The sequence below is a fragment of the Rhinolophus ferrumequinum genome, chromosome 21, assembly GCF_004115265.2.
Source record: "Rhinolophus ferrumequinum isolate MPI-CBG mRhiFer1 chromosome 21, mRhiFer1_v1.p, whole genome shotgun sequence".
In the NCBI taxonomy this organism is placed as follows: domain Eukaryota; kingdom Metazoa; phylum Chordata; class Mammalia; order Chiroptera; family Rhinolophidae; genus Rhinolophus; species Rhinolophus ferrumequinum.
The window spans coordinates 40,158,456-40,182,184 of NC_046304.1; the positions used below are offsets into that span (position 1 = coordinate 40,158,456).

Sequence of the window (23,729 nt, forward strand, 5' to 3'; positions counted from 1 at the left end):
ACTCTGACAATACTGACGAGGGTGGGGCTGGAGCAGGGGTGCGCCCAACTTCCGGCCTGACTCTTTCATACTGTTTGAATACCACCTTTGTAAAGAAGAAAAGCATATTTTTTCTTAATAAAAAAAAAAAAAAAAAAAAAATCCACAAACCCTCAGCTCAGACACCATCTTCTCCCGGAGCCTCCCTGGCCCTCTGGGCCCTGCCAGGCCGGGTTAGGTACCCTCCCTCACGGCACATGCCATGCTGATCCAGGGACATCTGTCTGCTGAAGCCCTCACGTAGACTTCACCACAACGCGACTCGGGAAGGCCACGTGCATGCAGGGATGACTCGCACATTTTATGGACAAGAAAGCTGAGGCTCAGAGACTTGAAGCAATTTCCCCAAATCACACAGTGGGTCTGAGGCCAGGCCAAGTCTGCTCTTGTGCTCTTTCCTCTATCTGTGCTGCTTCTAGAATGGGACTTCCATAGGTGTGGCTCTGTTCTCACAAGCCGGGCACATAGTAGGTGTATAGAGCTGTCGCCTAAGGATGAGGACAGCAGGGTCAGGGAGCAAGAAGAGGGACTGCAGCAGCACCCAGCACAGGCCAGCCCAGACAGGTCAGTGAGGCCAATGACCAAACCATGTCAGCAGCGTGGGGCTGAGTGAGTGGGAACAGCTCCCAGGACTCATCCTGCAGGCAGCTGATCTACTCAGGTCTGCAGAGACCCCCTGACTGGGTCAGGTGACGAGGTCCCACCTGAACCCAGAGATTTCACCACCCTGGTCACGGTAGGGGGCAGACTCTGAAGCCCTGGGTCCTGGAATGTCAGAGAGGATGGGAGTGAGTGAAGACCCAGGCCCGCAGCTGATGGCTGAGATGTGCAGAGCCTCCCAGGGAAGCAGCCTTCTAGGGTTCCTGATAGTAGCCCCCAGAGGGCTTCTGTTCTTCCAGGCGCTGCAAAAGAGACCTTTGCTAAGAGAGCTCCCTGCAGCAGCCCCCTCCTTGAGAGCCCTGGGGGACCTGCACTGGGCATGGCCCTGGCCCCACAGAGCCAGGCCTGAGGAGGCACAGCCAGTCAGACAGGTGGTCTCTGTGCCAGCCCTGTGGGGAGGGTAGCTGGAGGGGGCATGTGGATGGGCTTGTGAGCTGCTCCAAGCCCCCAGAAACACAATGAAACCCACCTGGGTGGCAGGCACCAGCTCCTCTACCTGAGGCCTGCTCTCCTGAGGGCCCCAGGATAGCACAGTCCCACGGAGGCTGCAGCCTGGGCTGTGACCTAGGGGCTAGGAGATATTTATGACCGGCACAGAAAGACCCTCTAAGCCGGTGCTGAAGTCCAGTGTCACCTCCCACCCCTGAGCAGGCCCCCAGGCCCTGGATACCTGGAGGGCATCCCGAGGGTCCCACCCCAATCTCGCCTCTTCTGAGGATTGTGGAAGGGATGCTGCTATGGACAGAAGCAAAGCAGCCACAGGATGGAGGGCTGGCTGGGGAAGGGAGGAGCCAGGGCAACTCATCCTTGGTGGTCTGGTCCTCACTTGCTTCTACAGCCTTCCTCTCACCGCACGCCCCACTTCCCTCCTCACTCCCTCTGAAGTTTTCTCTGTTCTTCCCACGTATGAAGCCTTCATTCATGGCCCGTGCACATCATTCTTTCTGTCTGGAACACTCTTTCCTGTTTCGCTTCCCCTTTCTACTCCTACTCATTTTTTAGGTTTCACCTTAGATGCCAGTTCCTCCAGGAAGTCTTCCGCCCCTCCCCCCTCCTCCAATCCGCTTAGACATTTCCCTTTGTACTTCCAGGGCCAACCTTTCTCTTCTGGCCCTTAGCCCTGGCCATAGCTGCTGGCTGATTCATCTGCCTTCCCTTCAAGAGGGTAGGACCCAGGCCTACCTTGCCCTGCGTTGGATCCCACACACCTAGCTCAGTACTGGGCACTGAGTACGTTCTCAATAAATATTTGTTGAACCAATGTATGAGTGAATGAATACATGAACAAATAAAAGCCATTCCTAAAGCATGTGGTAATTTCCTAGGCCCAATAGGCAGATCTCCGCCCAGCCTTGGCATTTCTCCCAAGAGGACACGTTGAGTATGCACTGACCCCTTGTGTGTGCGTATGTGTGTGTGTGTCCGTGTCCAGGGCTCACCTCTTGCTTAGCTCCTTCAGGGCTCCACTTCGGCACAGGCCCAGGTAATCCCCCAAAAGCTTCAGCTGCTCTCGGCACCGCCCAATGAGGTGCATCCGCTCCTCGTGCTCGTACAGAGACGCGTTCACCAGCTGCAGGTTGATGAGGGGCTGGGCCCGGATCTGCATCAGGAACTTCAGGGCCTGCCGGCAGATCTGGGGGCACCACCAGGGGGCGGGGGTAGGAGAGAAAGGCCATTCAGTGAGCACCTCTGGGCTAGAAACTGGATTACCTACTTATTCACTCACCCTGCCACCACTCTCCAAGGGAACTGGTGCCATCTTCATTTTACAGATGAGGACACTGAGGTTGAGATAGACGAAGTGACTTGGCCTAGGTCCACAGCTCATAAAAGCCAAGATTGGAACCCAATTTATCTGATCCCCAAGACTACTCTCCCTCCATGGAACCAGCTGGTGCTCCTCCCAGACCATGCTGGGATGGAGGAGGGGCCCTTCTCCTCCTGGGCCTCACAGACCCTTTCCACTTTTTCCTGTTCTCCCAGCCCCCATCTTCCTGACTAAAGGAAACAGTCCCCTGGGCCGCCTTAGGAGTCAGGTGACTGGTCTGAGTCAGGCTCCAACCACAGGAAGCCACAGATCCAACACAGCTTAACAAGAGGTTTCCGCAGTTCCATCAGTTGTCACAGGCAGTACCACCCAGGGCTCTCCTGCATCTCCATGTGGAGTTGAGTGATCAACCCCACCTGATAGGGCACTGAAGGCTCCACCCTCAGGCTTGATCCTAATGCCAAAGCCAATTATTGTGCACAGACTCTTTGCTAGACGCTGGGCTAAGGACCTTGACCACAGCCTTTCTTCATCCTTTTAACAACCCGAAGGGAAAGTGGAGCCCCGGTCTGGACTGAGGTGTCGTTTCCACACACCAGGCTGCCACACCAACTAACCAGGAGCCTCTCTCCCCTGCAGTCTCCCCCTTGTTGTGATAAGAAGGATGGAGGAGAGGAGCTGGTCTCCACTGCCAACTACCACGCAGTGGTTAGGAGTCTGGCTTTCAAGTCGGACTTGGATTTGAATCCTGGCTCTGCCATTTCCTAGCTATGTGACTTTGTAAAACTTCCTTAAGTTCTCTGTGACTCAGTTTCCTCATGTGTAAAATACAAACACCTATATCCGGGGATTATTTTAACTTTAGATGGAAAGATAATCTTCATAAGCTCCTGGCATGTAGCACATGCTCAGTAAATGGGGGCTGCCATCAGACTCTGTGAACGCCTGTTGCGGCCCCGTTGTCCCCTGGAGGGTGGGGGATGTAACGGGGCCCTCAGGAGACTGTTACCCTGGGGGGCTGTCTCCCAGGTCCACCAGCCTCTCTTGCTTCCCCCAGCAATGGCCAGCTCCTTTCCCATTGCCCAGAGCCCTGAGGTAGCAGCGCCCAGACGATGGGCAGCCCGCTGGCAAAGCCGCAGTCACTCCGGTCAAGCTGCTCTTCCCAGCCCTGCCCACGACAGCCTTAGGCCTTGGGTGAGGCTCAGATGAAACAACACACAGGAATGTGCGCTGTAAACTGCCGGGCGCTGCAGACGGGCAGTGGCTTTGTGCTCCCCAGGGACTGTTTCTATCCTGTGGGCGTGGAGGAGACAGACAAAGAAAGAAGCCCCAGTCCTGGGCTCACATCCTGCTAAGCCCGGCAGGCCTCGTACAAGTGGGTCAGCCGGAGCGGTAACGGTGAGCAGGCAATAGGTCCCTAACCCGCGAGCCAGCCACTGTCCAGTTTGAATTTCCCTGTCTTTCCAAAGCCAGGGATCTTTGAGAGAGAGCTGGATATTTCCTGATCTCAGCTATGCTGAAAAAATATTGTAATTTTCTAGGGGGAAAGGAAGTGGCACAAAAATTACAGCAATGAATAAGGAGATGGCTCAACAGAAGTATCGGGTGTTGTAAACAGTGTGTTTTATGGCCAAAGGGTTCTTTGCATTTGTGGTGACTTTGAGATTTCATTTCCTCCACGTACTGAAATCCTTAACCCTCAGGGTAGGGGTGAGGTAACCAACCAAAAAGCCCAAGTGAAGCTATGGGGTTCCTGTCCCCGGGGGTGGAGGCTGGGGTGGCACAGACTCTCGGCATCACGCTCCCTGCGCTTTGATGAGGACACACCCACATCCCAGGCCTGCACAGCCAGCAGGCCTGGGTCTCGAGAGAAGCTAATAGCTTCTCCCTTGTGTTTCTGTGTCTGTCTTAGCAAAAATCTATGCCTTTAGGAGAGAGCCACATTTGTGTCCCTGGAGGTAAACCCTGGCCCCACGAATTGGGGGGCAGAAGGTGCGCAGGTCTCAGGAGAGGGGAAGGGCACTAATGTAAGCTCTGTCTAAATGACTGTGGGCACTGCCTCCTTTAGTCCTCACACAAGCCCGAGAAGACACTGTTATTAATCCCCATGCAAACAAGGAAGCTGAAGTTAAATAATTTGCTCATGGTAACAGCTAGCAAAGTGGGTAAGCTCAGTGGGAAAAGAGGAAAACCTGAATGATCTTAGAGTATATCTCATTCAAAAGCAGTTGGTGAACACAAGAAAGTACCCCAGATATAATACTAAGTGTACAAAGCATGTAAGGGTCCAGCATAATCCCAACTTTACAAAAAGTAGATGCGTACGTAAAATGCACGGTGTGGACAAAAAAGGCACTGTAATTAATTTAACCAAAAGTAACCTCACAGGGTGATCTGATCACAAATTCCTAACTGGGCAGGTCAGGGTGGCCATCACACCCCAGGCAGAAAATTTCTTTCGTAAAAGGCTTCTCTTTGCCTCAAGCAAGCCCTGTCCATTGTTTCTGTGCATCGAGGTTAACACATCTTAGAAATGCTCCCTTTCAGATCCTTCTTTCTAAAGCATGACCACCCTCAAGAGAGCATATAATCTTAACTAATCTGTAAAATCCCTGCCTTGCTCTCTCCCACCTTCATGTAACCTTCCTTACGCTCCCTCCTTAATGCCAAATGTATAGAAGAAAATGCAAAACTGTCATTCTCTGGAACATGTGAGGTCTTGATCCCTGGCAATTGTCGTCAGGTTGGCTCATAAGTTGTCATTAAAAAATTCTTTACAGGTTCTTTCAACGACAATAGAAAGGGCTGACTGCTCCAAGGGGGAAGTGCAGCCAGCTGGCCAGCCAATCTATCCATCCACAGCCATGTATCCATCCATCCATATATCTATGCTCTCCCTCCATGTATCTAAGCTATCGTATCTATCCTTGCTTCCCATCCATCCATCCATCCGTCCGTCCATCCGTCCATCCATCCATCCATCCGGCCATCCGGCCATCCATCCAGCTGCTGGTACCTTACACAGCTTGGTCTGGAGCTGTGGGCAGCTGCAGAGGACCATCCTCAGACGCCCACCTGAGGAGCGAGGCAGGCACGGGCAGCACTGCCCAGGGGCTGTGGACCGGCACTGAGTTTCTCCTTGGTCAGCTCCCCCACCTCATGGGGCCTGAACCAGGGACCCTGGCTTTTTAGAGCCAAACTCCTCCCAACAGATGGATAGCAAAGAGGAGTGACCACTCAGCAGCCCCGTGTGGCCACGACAGGCTGGGCTCGAGACTTACAGGGCGCTTGGTGAGGTCCCAGTTGTGGATGATCCTGGCGGGAATCACTGAGGCATCATCTTGGTGGCAGATGTCACAGTAATAGAGGCCAGAGAAGGCACAGAGCTTGGGTCGTACAAATGAGAAGCCGATCTGCCGGGAGCAGCCTGGGTGGGGAGAAGGATGGTGGGAGTGAGTAGCGGTGGGGGCCAGGGTCAGCTCCTGAATAACACAAACTACTGCGGTGGGCAGGGCCTGCTATTTAAGGAACATATGAAGACAAAAAAGGAGGACAAAGGTAAGAACCACCAGCACTCATATTCCCACCACTCAGAACCAACTCTATTCATTAACCTCTACAGCAAAACACTGTAAGAATTACCATCGCCATTGTATAGCGGAAGGAAGTGGTGAACAGATGTTAGGAAACCTGCCAGGCACACGATGATGAAGTGGCACTAGGACTCCAAGCTGGGTTGCGCTGGTCCTAGAGCCTGCGTTCCTTTGTACCTGGCTGCCTTGTTCAGTGTTCCTAATGCTTGCTCACCATACCCACCTCTTCTGGGGCCCCCCTCCACTGGGGCCCAGAAATGGAGGCAACCAAGTGCAGGGCCTCAGCAAGCAGGGAAGGAGCTGGGGACACAGGGTCGGCCCCAGAGAGTGGGGGGAAGGCAGAAGGAAGCAGAGCAGTCTGGACGCTGCCTGGTGTGAGCTTGAAGCCAGAGCTGCCGGATACTTCAGGACAGTGGTGCCGGGCCCAGCTTCAGCCCTCAGCGGGAGGTCCCTCCAACTGGGGGCAGAGGAAGTGGGAGTGGGGTGTGCCGAGGGTAAAGCAAAGGCCTGGCTCAAATCCTGACACACGCCCAGCCTCCCATGGAGCAGAGGAAAAAGTCCTGCGGCCCCGAGACTAGAAGGGCCGGCTCTTCTGCTTACCAGCTGCTTCATCCTGACCTTCACTAAATTTTTGCCAGGTTCTAGTTCAGTACCTGTACAAGTTAGCTACTACTGGTTATTTTGTGGGGTTATTCGCAAGTGTAGATGAGAGGTTTTGAAAGGGCCCTGCAAACTACGCAATATAAGCCAAATGGCAGTGGCTGGTACCTGCTTGGCCACTGAGCTGTGCTTGTGGGCGGAGAGGAACCCCAAGCTCCCCAGTTCCAGACTTGCCGGCAGGATGGCGGGTGGCAGGCACGGTGAGAGCTGCCCCCACCAGTGTTCTTTCACACCCACAAGTGTGAATTGTCTGGCAGGAGGAGAGGGGTGAGCAGGGGCTTGAAGAGGTTTCCACAGGACGCTCTGCTCTGCCTAGCGTCTCCCATCCTCCAGGGGTACTGACCGCAGACCACTTCCTCCTAGACGCCTGAAGCAGGCTTTCCCCTCCAGTCCCACAGCCTCCACCCTGACAGAGCAGCTCCTAAAGAGCTTGTAGCCAAGTCTCCTGCCTTGGCACTCTGCATCAGACAAGCTCCTCACAGCTCACCCAGAGGCCACAGGTTGGACTGGGGAGAAGAGCTGAAGATGGAAGGTGAACAGTGGCACATCACAGCCTGGCAGGGGAGGGGAGAGGGCCTATGGGCACCTGGCTAAGAGCACAGGTTCTGGGACCATCACGGTCCTCATGTGGCTCTGCCACTTACTAGCTGTGTGAATTTGGGACAAGATTCTTATCAGCCCCGTTACTCGGTTTCCTCAGCTATAAACAGATAATAGTAGCACCTATCCCTACAGGGTGGGTGAGAGGATTAAATAAGACATCCAGATAAAGCATCTGGCCCAGTGCCCAGCACAGAAGACTTAGATTTGATGATGATGATATAGCAGATGTACGGTCTTGGAATAACATCCATAATGTGTTCTTACCCAGAAAAAAACCAAGTTGCAAAACAATATACACGTAGCTGCGTTGTCTGACACAATGCCACCAGCCACAGGTGCCCTTTGAAATGCATTAGGTTGGTGCAAAAGTAATTGTGGTTTAAAAGGTTAAAAATAATTGCAAAAAACCGCAATTACTTTGGCACCAACCTAATAAATCCATTTCAATGAAATAAAATCAAAATTCAGTTCTTTAGTTACACACTAGCCACATTTTAAGTGCCCAGTAGCCACATGTGGCTGATGGCTCCCGTACTGGACAGCACAGATCTTGGTCATTTTCATCACCACAGAAAGTTCTATTGGACAGTGCTGAGTAGTATGAGCCCATTTTTATAGTTAAAAAAAACCCAAACAAACAGCTGTGTGCACTTGCAAAAGCATGCAAAAATATTTGAAAGGGTACCATGCCGGTAACATGGTAAGGAAGCGAGTGGAGAGCTCGGCTCCCTGGAACCCCTGAGCAGAGAGCAGTGCTCAGCGGAGCTGCCACCCACAGGTCCCACCCCTCAGCAGGCGGTGCCAGGAGGGGGCTGCTTGGAGCAAACAGCCTCATTTGCTGCAACACCCCAGCGATGGGATGGGGGCACTCCTGGAGGGCTGGGAAGGGGTGCAGAGCTGAACCAGGAACTCCACCCGAGGAGGAGGGAGGGAGGCTGGCCTGCCGGGGGCGGTGGGAGGGCAAGTCGGCACCTGCGCAGAAGCAGCCCTGGGAGTCCAGGCCCTTCTCCGTGGGGATGGCCACCAGGTACTGCAGCAGGAAGCCGTTCTCCCCGGTGGTGAACTTCAGCACCTCCTGACAGTTTTCATCCAGACTCCCACCCAGGGTCACTGCCTCCTCGGCCGTCTCCAAGTAGGATGCCAGGACCTTGCGCACCAGATCTCTCCACAGAGCGGCCTCCTCAGCATTGGCGGCCTGCAGCTTCAGGATGGCCTTGGCCGTGATGAGTTTGAAGAAGGCCGGGCCCCCGAGGCTTGTGTCTGGCAGGATGTCTCGGATGGTCTCGACTCCATGGCTGTCGCATAACATCTTTTCGTTGTTTCTCACGCGGAAGCATTTCAGAGACTCCAAGGACAGAGAAAAAATGTAGGGAGTCCAGGTCCTGTCCGAATACAGGTACAGGAGGGATTCTTTAATAGCATCTGGCTCGGGAACCTGGGCAAAGGACCAATCCAACTGCACGCCCTGGACGGTCTCGGGCTCCGTGAGCAGGTCTGATTGGGAGGGGAGGCCATCCTCAGGGGCCTTTGGGGGATCGTCGGGCAGCTCGGGGTACTGGATGTTCACCCACTCGTCGTCCTGCTGGGGCCGGCACTTCTGCAGGGCCTCCCGTACCCGGTCCAGCCAGTCCTCCGCCTCATCCTGGGAGGACGCACGCAGGGTCAGCTTCTTGCTGGAGAAGACCAGCTCGAAGCGACCGTCGCTGTGTGCCGGCCCCACAGCGTCACAGCGCAGCAGGGAGCAGTTCTCCACACAGGTGCGCTCCTCGCCGCTCAGGTAGAGGCGAAACTCCAGGGGGGAGAGCTCGCAGAAGAGTTCCTTCCAGATGCCCATTGCCCCCCGCCGCTCCACTGTACCCAGCTTCAGGAGACCCCGGAAAGGGTTGGACAGTCCTGGAGGTAGAAAGAGGCACGTTAGACAGTGGGCCTGTCACTTTACTACCTGAGAAAACCTCTGGAGCCCAAGGTCCTGCCGTGGGTGTGGACAAGGGGACGCCACCAGAACACAGGCCAGCCACGGGGCTGCTTGGGAACAATTGTTTGAGTGCCTCCAGCCCATTCTCACCCTCAGCTGTTGACCTGGTTTCTAAATTTCACTGAGAAAATAAAAACACTCAAAAGATTACCTTCATATGCCCCCACGACACCTCCTCCACTCCCAGCGTCTGTACCCACTTTCTGCTTCCTCCTGTCACCAGGGGTGAACTGACTATGCTTCTGTTTGAGGCCAACCCCTCCATTTGTACAGGGGTCCCTGCTCTCCCTGCCTACTCAAGGACAAGGATATCTCTCCAGCAATTCTCCCTCCCTCTCCTGTGTCCTTGTGTACACACACACACACACACACTTCTCCTGTCTTTAAAAATACCTCTCTTGACTCCACTTACATCTCTAATTACCATTCTGTTTCTCTGTCTCCTTCACAGAAAAACTCCCGAGGAGGTGCTACTATATAACTATCTCTAGTTGCCCTGCTCCCATTCCTTCTTGAACCTGCTCCAATCAGGCTTTTGTCCCCTCCTTCCACTGAAACAGCCATCACAAAGGCCACCAGGTCCTCCTTGTGGCCAAATTCAAAGGCCAATCCTCGGTCCCCATCTGGCCTGACCAGTCAGCAGCACCGGACACAGCTGAGCCCTCCTCCCCTCGTGAAACACCTCCCTCACTTGGTTGCTGAGCCCTCACTCTCGGTTCTGCGCTGTCACTGGCCACTGTGTCCCTCGGGCTCACTCCGCCTCCTCTCAATTGTGCTCCAGAGCTCAGTCCTGGGTCCTGCCCTCTTCTCCACGGACACCACTTCCTAGGTGATCTCACCTGATCTCAGGGCTTGAGGCCAACAACTCCCCAGTTCTTATCTCTAGCTTGGACCTTGCCCTTGAACTTCAGATTCAGATCTCCATCTGCTCCATGCAAGTCTAACAGGCTTCTCCAAGTGGATTAGGTGTAAAAATGCCTTCCTGATTCTCCCGCTCCAAACCTGCTTCTCTCCTGATGTTCATCTCATAAAACAGCCAACTTCATCCTTCCAATTGCTTGGGCCAAAAACCTTGGACTTGCGCTTGATTTTCTTTCTTTCACACCCCACATCAAATCCCCCAGCATATCCTACTGGCATATCCCGACTCTTCCACTTCTCACCACCTCCGGCACCACCTCATGAGTTCAGGCCACTGTCATCCCTCGCCTGGGTTATGGAAATACCCTCCTAACTGGTCTCTCCCCCTCTGCAGTCCTTCAACGTATGAGCCAGGATGACTCCCCCATTTAAAATGTAAGTCAGATCATGCCCATCTGCTTGAAACCCTGCAATAGCTGCTATCTCCCTCAGAGCAAAAGCCCAGAGGCACGCCATCACTCTGACCTCATCTCTAACCGCCTCCTTTCCACTCCTCTCTTCCAGCTATTCTGATCTCCACTGTTTCCTGGACACGGCAAGCACGTTCTCATTGCAGGATCTTTGCATTTGGTCTCCCTGCTTGAGCCAGAGGTGGCCTCGTGCCTCCTTCCCTCCCTTCTTTCACATTTCTTCAAATGTCACCTGATTTGTGAGGCTCCCTTGGCCATCCTATATGAAACAGTGCACTCCCCACCTTGGTACTCCCAGATTTATTGTTCTCCATAGCTTTTATGATCACCTCTCCATAGTATACGTGTACGTTTACTTGGTAATTTTCTTATTTCCTATCTCTCACACTAGAATGAAAGTCCCATGAAGATAGGGACTTTGCTGTTTCCTGCCGTGTCACTAGCACCTGAAACAGCGCCTGACACATCACAGGTGTTAATAACTATTTGCTGAGTGAGTGAGTGGGTGCCCACGTAGCACACACTGCTCAATGCTCCCTGATCCCGGGGGGACTACCGCCAACCAAGAGATCCAAAGGATACACAATTCTCTCTCTCTCCGCTTGGACCAGCCTTGGAGGTTTCAAACCATTGCAGTGGGTCTTCCTACCCTCAGGAAACCCGATAGCCAGGCACAAAGCACACCTCCTCTGGCATGGTTACAACCATCGTGTAGGTTTTTCTGACAGGAAAACCTACAAGAAGCCAGCGTGGCGATCAGAGTCTACCCATACTCCCTCCCTCAGCCAGGCCCCCAGGAACTTGGCCAGAATTCTCTGCTGGGTCACTGTAAACAGAAAATGAGACAAAGAGACTGAGTCTAGGGCACACTTTTTTGTTTGTTTGAAAGAGGAAACCCATTTATGAGGGTTACAGAAAAATTTGGTTATGGCTATTTAACGCTTTCTGGAATGTCACAGGGTGTTACATGCGATCCAGCTGGCCTCATTGTAAACAGCACAGGGAGGACACTGAACAAACAGTTGATCTGATTAAGCCCCTATAGCTGTTGAGTAAACTGTCTAAGATAAAGGCCTTGGGAAGGAGCACTTGAAACTCCTGGGTCTTCAAGAGGCAGGGTTTTCTCTGGACTACAGACAGAATCAAGGGTTCTGTAAAGTAAGATTTATAGGGCAGCTTCAGAGAAAATGTTTTCCATTTCAACATAGGAAAGAGCATTTTTTTACTCTGTAGTCAATTTGGAGCATGGCGTTATTAAGATTGTATGAGAAAACGTACTACTTTTCCTGAAATGCTTTCCTGAATTACTCAGCAAGGGTGCTCCTCATTACATTTTGGGACAAGGCTTTCCTTGTGAGAAGACACCACCCAACTGGTAATGGAAAAGAGGACTTCAGAACTGCTTTCTGACAGGCAGCGTCCCTGCAGTGAGGCCACCCCAGCACTCTGCCGTCACCTACCCATCTGCCGGCGGTGCACTACCCTGAAGTTCTTATGCTCCTGCGTCGCGGCTGCCTTGCTTTTCCCGCTTTCTGGAGAAGGCACACAAGCCTCGTCTAACGCTCCCATGGAGGAGCTCTTTCTTGGTCCTTGAGAAAAATGCCCGAGAAGACCAGGCCTTGCGTCTGGAGACCCTCTGGAAGCAGCTACGGGGCCATGTGAAGGGCTCTCTGTGGCTGGTTCCTGGGGAGGCCGGTAGAAGTCATCTTCTGAGATCCAGCTCTTGCTTTTCTATCGGGAAAGAAGTAAAGACATAGGCTGTTTTGAAAGTTTTTTAAAAAACATCTTCATTGAGACGATTCACATACCATAAAATCAACCCATGCAAAGTGCACACAATTCAATAGTTTCATTAGAGTATCCAGAGTTGTGCAATCATCCCCACAACCTAAGTTTAGAACATTTTCAGGACTCCGTAAAGAGGCCCCGTATCCATTAACAATCACTCCCTGTTTCCTCTCAACCACTCCAGTTCTAGGCAACCAACTATCTTACTTTCTGTTTCTATCGATTTGTCCATTTTGGACATTTTGTATAAATAGAATCCTAGAACACGTGGTCTTTTGTGTCTGGCTTCTTTTGCTTAGCGTAATGTTTTCAAGGTTCATCCACGTTGTAGCATTTATTAGTACTCCATTCCTTTATGTTACCAAATCATATTCCAACGTATGGACATGCCACATTTTGGCAATCATGAACAATGCTGCTATGGACAGTCACGCACACGTTTGTGTGGACGTTTTCTCTTCTCTTGGGTATATACCTAACAGTGGAACTGATGAGTCCTATGGTCACTAGGTCTAACTTTTTGAGCAACTTACAAATTGTTTCCCGAAGTGGCTGTACCATTTTGCATTCCCGTCAGCCAGCATGAGGGTTACAATTTTTCCACGTCCTCTACAACATTTGTTATTGTTTTTTTTATTATAGCCATCCGATGCGTGTAAAATACAATCTCATGGTTTTGATTTGTGTTTTCCTAATGTCTAAGGACCCTGAGCATCTTTTCATGGGCTTACTGATCATTTGTATATCTTCTTTGGAGAAACGTCTATTCACATCTTTTGCCCATGTTTAAATTGGTTTGTCTTTTTGTTCTTGTGCTGTGTTATGGGTTATATCATATCTCCCCAAAAGATATATTGAAGGGCCGGCCCGGTGGCTCAGGCGGTTGGAGCTCCAGGCTCCTAACTCCGAAGGCTGCCGGTTCAATTCCCACATGGGCCAGTGGGTTCTCAACCACAAGGTTGCCAGTTCAAGTCCTCGAGTCCCGCAAGGGATGGTGGGCAGCGCCCCCTGCAACTAAGATTGAACACGGCACCTTGAGCTGAGCTGCTGCTGAGCTCCTGGATGGCTCAGTTGGTTGGAGCGCGTCCTCTCAACCACAAGGTTGCCGGTTTCGACTCCCGCAAGGGATGGTGGGCTGCGCCCCCTGCAACTAGCAATGGTAACTGGACTTGGAGCTGAGTTGCACCCTCCACAACTAAGATTGAAAGGACAACAATTGACTTGGAAAAAAGTCCTGGAAGTACACACTGTTCCCCAATAAAGTCCTGTTCCCCTTCCCCAATAAAAAAATAAAAAAAAAAAAAAAAAAAAAGTAGAGTTTAAGAAAAAAAAGATATATTGAAATCCCCTAGTGCCTCAGAATGTGAACTTATGTGGAAATAGGGTTGTTGCAAATGTCATTCGTTAAGATGAGGTCATACTGGGGTCGGGTGGGCCCTTCATCCAACGCGAATGGTGTCCTTATAAGAGAAGACACCTGCATAGAGGAGAATGCCAAGTGAAGACAGAGACACAGAAGGAGGCCATGTGGCGACAGAGGGAAGGATCAGAGTGACACATCTGTAAGCCAAGGAACGCCAAGGGTTGCTGGCAACACCAGAAGCTAAGAGAGAGGCATGGAACAGATTCTTCCTTGAACCCCAAGAAGGAACCATCCCTGCCAACATCTGGCTTTTGGACATCTAGTCTCCAGAAATTGCAGAGAATACATTTCTGTTGTTTCACGCCATCCAGTTTATGATACTTTGGTTACAGAAGCCGTAGGAAACAAATACAAGTTGTAAGGGTTCTTTATATATTCTGGATACCAGGCCCTTATCAGATACATGACTTGCGAATAATTTCCCCAGTTCTGCGGGTCGTCTTTTCACTTTCTTGACGGTGCACTTTAATGCACAAAGTTTTAAAATTTTGATGAAATTCAATTCATCTATTTTTCCTTCTGTCTCTGTGCTTTTGATGTTGTATCAAAACCCTTAAGACACCATGGCCTAAGCCAAGGTCACCAAGATTTACTCCTGTGTTTTCTGCTAAGAGCTTTATAGTTTTAGGTCTCATATTTAGGTCTATGATCTATTCTGAGTTAATTATTGTGCACGGCATGGGGAAGGGGTTCACCTTTACTCTTTCCTGTGTGGATATCCATTTGTCCAAGCGATGTAGAGTGTTCTGGCCCTGCCTGCAGGGTGTGAGGTAAGCGGGACATAGGCAATCAGGACTGAGTCCTCACTCGCTGCCTCTGCCTCTGCTCCCTACTTCCGAGCAGGCCCGAGGACCCCCGGCCTTGTGCCTTTCCTTCTGTTGCTGTCTCTCTGAGGCTGAAGCCGCTCACTGGCTAGGAGAGGTGGGGTGGGTCTGGGGTCAGGGGGCTTGTGGGACTGGATTCTAGTTCTTTTCTTCACTATTTCAAGCGCTCCCTGTCTTTCTGTGCCCAAGTGTGGAAAAGCAGAGGCAAAGAAGCTGGCTGCCCTATGTGGCTGTCTACACAGAGGAAATGAGTCATGCAAGGGGTGGGACCAGCCCAGCTGTTTTCCTAAGTGCCACCAACCTCACCCTGATGTTGCTATTTCCAACCCCGAAATCAAGACTACTCTTCCTGCTCACCTAGACAGGGAAGGGGAGCAGGGCTGGGGCTGCACCAGAAGGACTGGTTTAGACAGTTGAATCAATTCAGATGCTACAGGACTCCCTAAGCCCAGAGTGGGAGTTCGGAGTCAGGGGCCTGGGGGGACCTCACAGAGCTGGACCTCTAGGGCTTCCTCTGAAAAGCCTCAGACTTGGCAGGTGCTTCCTTCTGCCAGTGACAGGGCAATGTGTCACTCAGGGTGGCTACTGGGGACCATTTACCACACAGGCTTCTGAACAAAGGCTGCCTAGGTCATTGAGACCCAGGGGAACTCCCCAAGGAAAATGTGCAGGCTGTTTAGGCAGCTCCACGGAAGCTGGCACACATACCTGGGAAATCCTGTGCCTCTCCAGCGCCTGCTAATGGCCCCAATGGGAGAGACCACTATCCCTTACGACTCAGCTCAGGGGTCATCCACCACCTCCTTCTGGAAACTTTCCTTACTCATTCCCAATCTGCCCCCACCCACCTCCCCAGCTGGGTTAGGGTCCCCTGCAGCCTTGGGCTCTCATGGCGTTCTGTGCTCAATGCCACACTAGCACCTATAAAGCTGTTTGGAATGGTCCCTTTTCTTTGTGCCTTGCACAGCGTTATAATAGATAAGGGAATAAATCTTGACTTTGTGAACATCTTTAATGGAAAATAACAAGGGTGGTGCGAGGAAACTGGAAGGAAGGAAAAGGTGACTTCTGAGATGATGCATGTTCACGGGTAAGGGCCCCTCTTTCCATGGAGGAGACGGAGACTACAAGGAAATGGTCAGACGCACCTCAGTGACCACGGGTCGGCTGCCGGGAAATCATACTCTAGGGAAAACCTTTTGTGCTTTTAAGCAATGGAGAAAACAGTGGGAACATTAGGGCCTTGGAGTGTCTGTACACAGACGCCTGGACTGAGGTCTGGGGCTGTGCCCCACACGAGGCCCCCAGTTACACAGTGCAGAGGGAGGTGGGGGAGAGGGACCACATCACTGTCTCCCGTCTCGCTCCCCTCTCATACCGCCTTCCTACCTCCTGCTCACGCAGGGGCCCACCTCTGGCCAGTTCCCTGCCCCTTGAACAGTGGGGGAAACTCACCATTGATGAAGGATCTCAGACAGAGCACCACCTGCCACCAGGGATCCAAGAGAGAGGGGATGTCACCTGGAGTTACTAAGGCGTCAGGATGCTTTATACACCTGCTAAACCCAGACAGGAGTCTAGCTGAGGAGAGAGATACGAGGTCTCTGGACCGCTTTCAAAAAGCATTTTTTGTCCAGTGTGCCCTTATTATGTCAGGCAAAGGGACTTCGCCTGTACCCCTACCTGGAGGAGGGGACCATGTGCCGTAGGAGCGTGAGGGCAGTGATTAGGGCCACGTTTTAGAATTCAGACTGTCCTCTGCAAGTTACGCTGAGAAACCAAGTCACTTCCCTCCAGGACCCACAAACACAGTCACCCTAGTGTGCTCCCCCACTCCCTGCACCCTTCTTCCCCCAGCACTTATCACGGCATAATTATGATGCCTAATCTAGTGTCGATCCCCAGCGAGCAGGGCCCTTGTCTGTCCTGTTCCATCACTGTACCAAGCATGGTGTTTGGCCCACTGCAAGGGCTTTGTATTGAATGATTTTTTAAAACAAATTTAATGAAAGACTGAATGGATCTTGGGGTTATAAAAGTTGACAGTGATCCCCCGTCAGTGTCAAATAAATAGCAGTGACTAAGTGACGGAAGCATAGAGAGATGAGAATCATAGAGGCAGCACGCAGGGCACAGCCCCACCCACCCTGTCCAAAGGCAGGGAGGCCACCAGGCCAGTGTGAGCAGGCAGGCTGCACGTGGTGCTGGGACTGTCTACAGAGTGGAGGAATGAATGGACCCACGACTCCCCTGTGGAGACAGACTCGGGGAGGGGCGAGCATCCGAGGTGCTCAAGCTGGACTCGGCAGCAGCTGCTTTGAGACCACGTTACCCAAGCAACCCTCCAGCAACCAGACCCCCCTGAGGCCTGCACGGGGCCTGCCCTGGTCCGACCAACCTGGCCACTCCTGCACTTGATGAGGTACTTCTCAGTGTAAATACACAAGCAGGCATTTCGAGAGTCTCAGGAGAGTTCAAGAACTATTCATTGATACCTACTTTCTCCCAGGTCCAGTGCTCGAAGCTGACAATACAGAAGTGAACAGACATGGTCTTTCATACCATGGAGCTAACATTCTAGTCAGGAAGACAGAAAATAAACAAGTAGACAAATAAAGAGATAATACAATTAATTTCACATAGTGATGAGTGCTACCAACAAAGTGAAGCAGGTAAATGGGAAGGAGTCACTGGGGATGGTGCGTTGGAGGCAGGGTGGTCAGGGACGGCTGAGGCAACAGTGAGGAAAAGGAGGAGTCGGGAAAGGATCCCGGCAGAGGGAGGAAACACCCAGGGCTGGAAGGAGCTTGCTCTGCTAGGAGCTGCAAGGAGGCCAGTGGGTGAAAACTTGGTGAGTAGAGGAGGACCTTTGTTAACAAGTTGAGCTGCCCTGTCCCATCAGCTCTGGGACCCTGGCAAGAAAGGATGTCTGAGCCGGCAGAACAGAAGCCAGACCCTGGACAGGAGTGAACTCAACAGGGTCAGTGGCATTCTGTGGAGCCACTGTCCCTACAGGACATCCCTCTGTCCCCTGCTCAAGCCAGGGGTTGTAGAGCCTTTCTTCCCTCAACCTCCAGTGTGTTGGCAGTTTCTTAGTCCCATCCTCCAGGGTTCTGTGACATTCTGGGCCCTGAAGCAATCTTTGGGATAGTAAAAATGGAGTCTGACCTTCATTTACAGTTACATGGTTTATGTAGTCATATTCAATAAATGGTGCTAGTCAATCTGATATCCACATGGAAAAACATGAACTTTTGCCTCCTGTCTCACACCATATACAGAATTAATCCCAGATGGATCATAAACCTCATTGTAAAAGGTCAGATATAAGCTTCTAGAAGAAAATATAGGGATTTTTATAGCTTTCATAGTCTTGAGGTAGACAGATTTTTAAGAGAGACACGTAACACATTAACCATATACAGAAAGATCGATAAATTGAAGATCATTAAAAAATTGGGAACCTCTGTTCAACCGAAGATACTACTAAGAGATTTAAAAGGCAAGCCATAGACATTTGCTACACATATTTTGTGCTCCAATAAAAGAAAAACCTATTATATATAAAGAGCTCCTACAAACCAATAAGGAAAATACACATCATTCAACCTGCGAATGAAACAATGACTGAGACACTTACACAAGGGGATCCAATTGCCAATAAGCAAATGAAAAGGTATCAATATTATTAGTTATCAGGGAAACGCAATTTAAAACCACAGTGAGCTACCACTACACACATATTAGAGTAGCTAAAATTAAAAAAATCTATGACAGCATTGGCAAGATAAAGAACAATGAAAATGCTCCTAGATTGCAAACAGGAGGATAAATTAGTAAAAGCACTGTTAGAGAACTGTTTGGCAGCATCTACTGAAGGTAAACACACACCTACCCATGACCTAGCAATTCCACTCTTAGATATATACCTACAGAAATGGGTACAAGGCAAGCAAGTACGAGGATGTTCACAGCAGCTTTCTTCATAACAGCCAACAACCTGGAAACAACCCACATGTCTGGTAGCAGGAGAATAAATAAATACATTGTGATACATTCTCACCATGGAATACTACAGATCAATGGAAAAGATCAAACCATAGCCTCATGCTTTTGTACAGAGGCCTCTTACAGACGTAATGTTCAGTGCAAGCAGCACAGGAGTATGGAGTGCATGATTCCATTTATATGCAGTTCCAGGACAGGATAAATAAATCTGTGGTGCTACAAGGCAAAATGGCTCCCTCGTTAGATGACTGAGAGAGGCAGGAGGGAGCTGGAGATGCTCAGGTGGCTGGAAACGTTCTGTCTCTTGAGCTGGATGGTGGTGACAGAGTACACATCACATATAATTACTCACTGGGGTGCACGCTGAGGACCTGGGTACTTAGAATCCATCATTCCTCAGAAATGTTTAAAAGGGGGAAATAACAGTCTTATCAATGCATAGGGCTGGTGCAACTGTATATCCATATGCACAAGAATGAAGTTGGACCTCATCCTTATACCACGTATGAAAAGTGACTCAAAATGGATCACAGATCTAAACAACTATAAAAATTATAGTAGAACACATAGAAGTAAGTCATTACGACCTCGGATTAGGAAATGGGTACTTAGATACATAACTCAATAGTAAAAAGACAAATAACTCAATTTAAAAATGGGCAAACGTTCTGAATAGACATTTCTCCAAAGATACTCAAACGGCCAATAAGCACATGATAGGATGTTCAGTATCATTAGCCATCAGGGAAATGTAAATCAAAACCAGAATGAGATACCACTTCTCACCCATTAGGATGGCAGTAATAATGATAACTAGCTATTATTATATTATAATAACTATTATTATTATTAAAAAGACAATTACAGGAATACACTGATGGTGGGAATATAAAATGCATCAGCTGCTCTGGAAAACAGTTTGGCAGTTCTTCAAAACGTTAGATATGGAGTTAACATACAATCCAAAAATTCCACCCCTAAGTATGTATACAAGAGAATTAAAAACATGTCCACCCAAAAATTGGAACATGCATGTTCATTGCAGCATTGATCACAGCAGTCAAAAAATGGAAAAAAACCCACATGTCTGTCAACTGATGAAGGGATAAATAAAATGTGACATATTCATACAGTGGAATCTACAACGGAATATTACTCAGCAATAAAAAGGAATGAAGTACGGATACAGGCTACAACATGGATTAACATTGAAAACATTATGTTAATTGAAAGAAATCAATCACGAAAGGTTACATAGTATATGATTCGATATGTGGTACGTCTGGAATACCCTATCTATGGACAAAGTAGATCAGTGGTTGCCAGAGGTTGAGGGGAGAAAGGTAGGGGGAGGGGAGAGCTTAGGGAGTGGCTGCTAATGGGTAGGGGTTTCTTTTATGGGGGATGAAAATGGTTTAAAATTAGATTATGGTGATGGTTGCAAAGTCCTGTGAATATATTAAAAAATTTAATTATGTACCTGAATTAGGTGAATTATATGGTATGTGAATTATACCTCAATAAAGCTGTTTTAAAAAAGGGCGGGGTGTGCCTCTTCTAGTCTGTTTCACGACCCTGGTCCCATCCTGCGTAATAGGATCTGGAAGCTCCAGGCCAAAGGAAAGAATGCATGGATAGAGCTGAAAAAGTAAACTGTGCCCCAGCACGAGCCCCAGACTGCAGCTGGGATAAACGCCAGGCTTTGTGTGTCCATGTGCACACGTGCATACAAATTGCTACCTCTGCGTCCCATGGCACAAGAACAAATGTGACGTGGCCAAAGAGCTTGGCTTCACAGCTTTGACTACTGCTTCACTAGGCCAGTGGTTCTCAAGCCTCACTATCCATGGCTCTCTCCAGGACATTCCCAGGGCTGGCTTCCCTCAGGTTATCGACATACCGGACTGACTTATTCTAGAACAGCGCTGTCCAACAGAAATGCAATGTGAGCCACATATGTTCTAGTAGCCACATTTTTAAAAAATGTAAAAAGAAACAGGTGAAATGAATTTTATTCATGTATTTTATTTAACCCAATATATCAAAATATTTTCTTTTTAATATGTAATCAATAAACTATTAATGAGAAATTTTACGTTTTCTTTTTCCATACTAAATCTTCAAAAATCCAATGTTTGTTTTACACAGCTTATCTCAATTCAGACTAGCTTCATTTTAAGTGCTCAGTAGTCACAGGGGGCTAGCAGCTGTCAAATTGGATAGCGCAGTTCTAAGTCTGGTTCATGTGCAAAAAGAGTATTTTTGAAGCCTGGTATCACCTAAAAATATTAATTCAATAATAACAAGTACTGAAGAGGAAGCCAAGGCACCGTGAGGTGAAGCTCCCTGCCCAAGGCCATGAGCTGCGAAATGGCAGTGGTTAAGAGCAGAGATCTGTGGTCAGATGAGAGTTATCTTCTCACAGATGTGAAGACGACAGCAGGTACCCATGGGAAGGGATTGGCACGGTGCCTGGCTCATTTCCACGACTCACACACAGGAAGCATTAGCTCCGTCATCACGATGCTATCGACACTACACCACACAGGGAGAGGGGGCTACTGGAGCGAAGGCACAGAGCCTTCTGAGACATTTCACCGAGATCTCCCCCTGAACAGCCTGGACCACTCACCGGACTGATGGGTGAGGAAACCACAAGGCTCAGTACAGCTCCGTCATCCACCGAAGGCTTCTGCCAGCCACTCCCTTGGCCGACGGCTCTGGTCGTCTCTCTCACAGGCCTAGAAGGCTGCTGGTCTGACGTGCTCTCTGAAGGGACAGCCTGGGCAGTGCCCAGATGCTGCAAGCCCAGGGTGCCAGGTGTCTGGGAAAGTGGCTCCTGCTGGTGGCTACCGTCTCGAGAGCCAGAGGCTGCCTGGGCAGGGGGGGGCTCTGCAGGCACAGCCAAGTGTGGGTGCGTGCTGGCGTGCAGGCAGAGGCCGTGGAGGGACGGGGAGGCCTGCAGCGTGGGAATGTCCGGGTCTTCGCTCAGTCCGTTGGTTGGCACACAGTTTACCTGGGCTTTGCTGAATTCCGACAACACCCTAGAAGTTTTTGAACAAAGAAACCTGTGTGACAGGTTGTCAGCTAGAATGCCGGAGGCCACTGGGGCAGTGGTAAGAATGGAAAACTGCTGTTTTGTGATTTACAAAACGAAATGAAACAAACAACACTCTCTTCATCATCCACAGCCCTCCTCCTCTGACACCCCCCCCCCCCCCCGCCCCCCGAGTTCCTCCCCAGCTGGGACGGAGGCAGACTGGGTGGGCAGGGGACTTGTGGAGCCCAGGATCTCAGGTGAGAAAGTTCACAAAACATTTTGAGAAAAAGGGCTTGATGTGAATGTGAACTGATTGACTCTGCCTTCTGAACAGGCCCACTGTGGGCCTGGAGAGTTTACTGAGCTGACGGATGCGTGCGCAATCACTTCCCCAAGCCGACTGCGGCAGAGCCTGGGCGACCAGGGTGTCTCAGAGCTCGGCTCCCCAGCAGCACGGCAGCAGATGCATCAAGACTCCACTCCTGGGCTATGGACTTGGCTGAAGTGAGGACCCACTTTGTTCCTGGAACAGCAACTGGGCAGCAGGATTGGGGTGAGGTGCAGGGGCCGGTCTACCTCAGAGCTGGACTGAGTGTGGAGTCAGAGAAGGCTCCCGTTGCCAGAAAGTGTTGCTGGAGATCAGTGTACACAAGGTGTAAGAGTGTGTACACCAGTACACATGGGGTGTGCACCTGCTCACTCCTCTGAAGGGGACTTGCTCTTCCTGCCCCTAAGTGGCGCTGCTGGGGCCACAGGGACCCAGTGTTTCTGCCTTTTGTACATACACACACGTGCGCACAAGTGCGTATATGCGCGCGCACACACACGCAGACATGCACAAAAACATACTTCTGGGCTTTCTGGAATGTGCACTGGCTAGTGGTCCCTCCACCCTCCCTCTCCTCAGGCTTCTGAGAATCCAAGTTCCATTTCTGAAGTAAACCTATTTATTATCTCCTCCTCTGCTCATGAATCCAGTTGAGTCTGTCATGGATGAATGCAGGTTCAGATGATAACAAAGTTGTCTGAAGCCCGAGAGATTGCACACATCTGCCCTAATGGCTCAGACTGGGTCTAGAAGACACATCCAACTCCCCTTAATGCGAGTTTACACAAACTAGGATTTTAGAACTCAAGGTTTTACATGAGTGTCTTCTAGCTGAACTCCGCTCTGATCTATACCGTCACAACCCCGAACAACATTCCAAGACATTCTAATCAAAAACTGGTGACCAACCACACATTTACGGGCAAACTGATTTTCAATATGAGCGTCAAAACATTTCCATGGGGAAAGAATAGTCTTTTCAACAAATGGTGCTGGGATAAGGGAATAGTTCCATACAGAAGAATGAAGTTGGACTCCCTTTCTCACACCATATAAAAAAATGAACTCAAAATGGATCAAAGACCTAAAGGTAAGAGTTAAAACTATAAAACTATTAGAAGGAAACAGGTGTAAGTCTTCGTATCGGATCAGGCAATGTTTTCTTAGATATGATCTCTCATGCATAAGCAAGCAATAAAAAAGAGAGAAACTGGACTTCATCAAAATTAAAAACTTTTTTGCTTTAAAACATACTACCAAGAAAGTGAAAAGACAACCCACAGAACAGGAAAAATATTTTCGTATCTTATATGCAAATATTATCATATATACATAAGGGTCTAGTATCTAGACTGTATAGCACTCTTACAACTCGATAAAAAGACAAATAACCCAATTTAAAGACAGGCAAAAGATATGAAAAGACATTACTCTAAAGATGTACAGAAGGCCAAGAACATAAAAAGATGTTCAGTATCATTAGACAGTAGTGAAAGACAAATCAAAACCACAATGAAATACTGCTGTATACCCACTAGGATGGTTATAACGAAAAAAGAACAGAGACTAACAAATGCTGGCAAAGATGTGGAGAAACTAGAACCCTCATACACTGCTGGTGGAGACAGTAAAATGGTGCAGCCTCTGTGTTGAGCAGTTTGGTAATTTCTCAAAAAGTTAAACAAAGTT

At 49.8% G+C, this 23,729-nt stretch overlaps 1 protein-coding gene across 4 annotated transcripts in view; it reads right to left on the bottom strand.

Annotated features, from left to right (window-relative positions):
- The window catches only part of PLEKHM1 (pleckstrin homology and RUN domain containing M1), a 45,706-nt gene that overhangs the window by 6,108 nt on the left and 15,869 nt on the right, over positions 1–23,729 (bottom strand). For 3 of the 4 annotated variants that reach the window (XM_033090188.1, XM_033090189.1, XM_033090191.1), the window contains 5 exons: positions 21,305–21,716; positions 12,090–12,360; positions 8,296–9,216; positions 5,749–5,894; positions 2,139–2,332 (listed from right to left, as the gene is read on the bottom strand). In XM_033090188.1, coding sequence (XP_032946079.1) covers positions 2,139–2,332; positions 5,749–5,894; positions 8,296–9,216; positions 12,090–12,360; positions 21,305–21,716 — 1,944 coding nt within the window. Of the gene's footprint in view, positions 1–157; positions 942–2,138; positions 2,333–5,748; positions 5,895–8,295; positions 9,217–12,089; positions 12,361–21,304; positions 21,717–23,729 lie in introns of those variants that run through there. The other variant, XM_033090190.1, reaches the window with a different exon arrangement.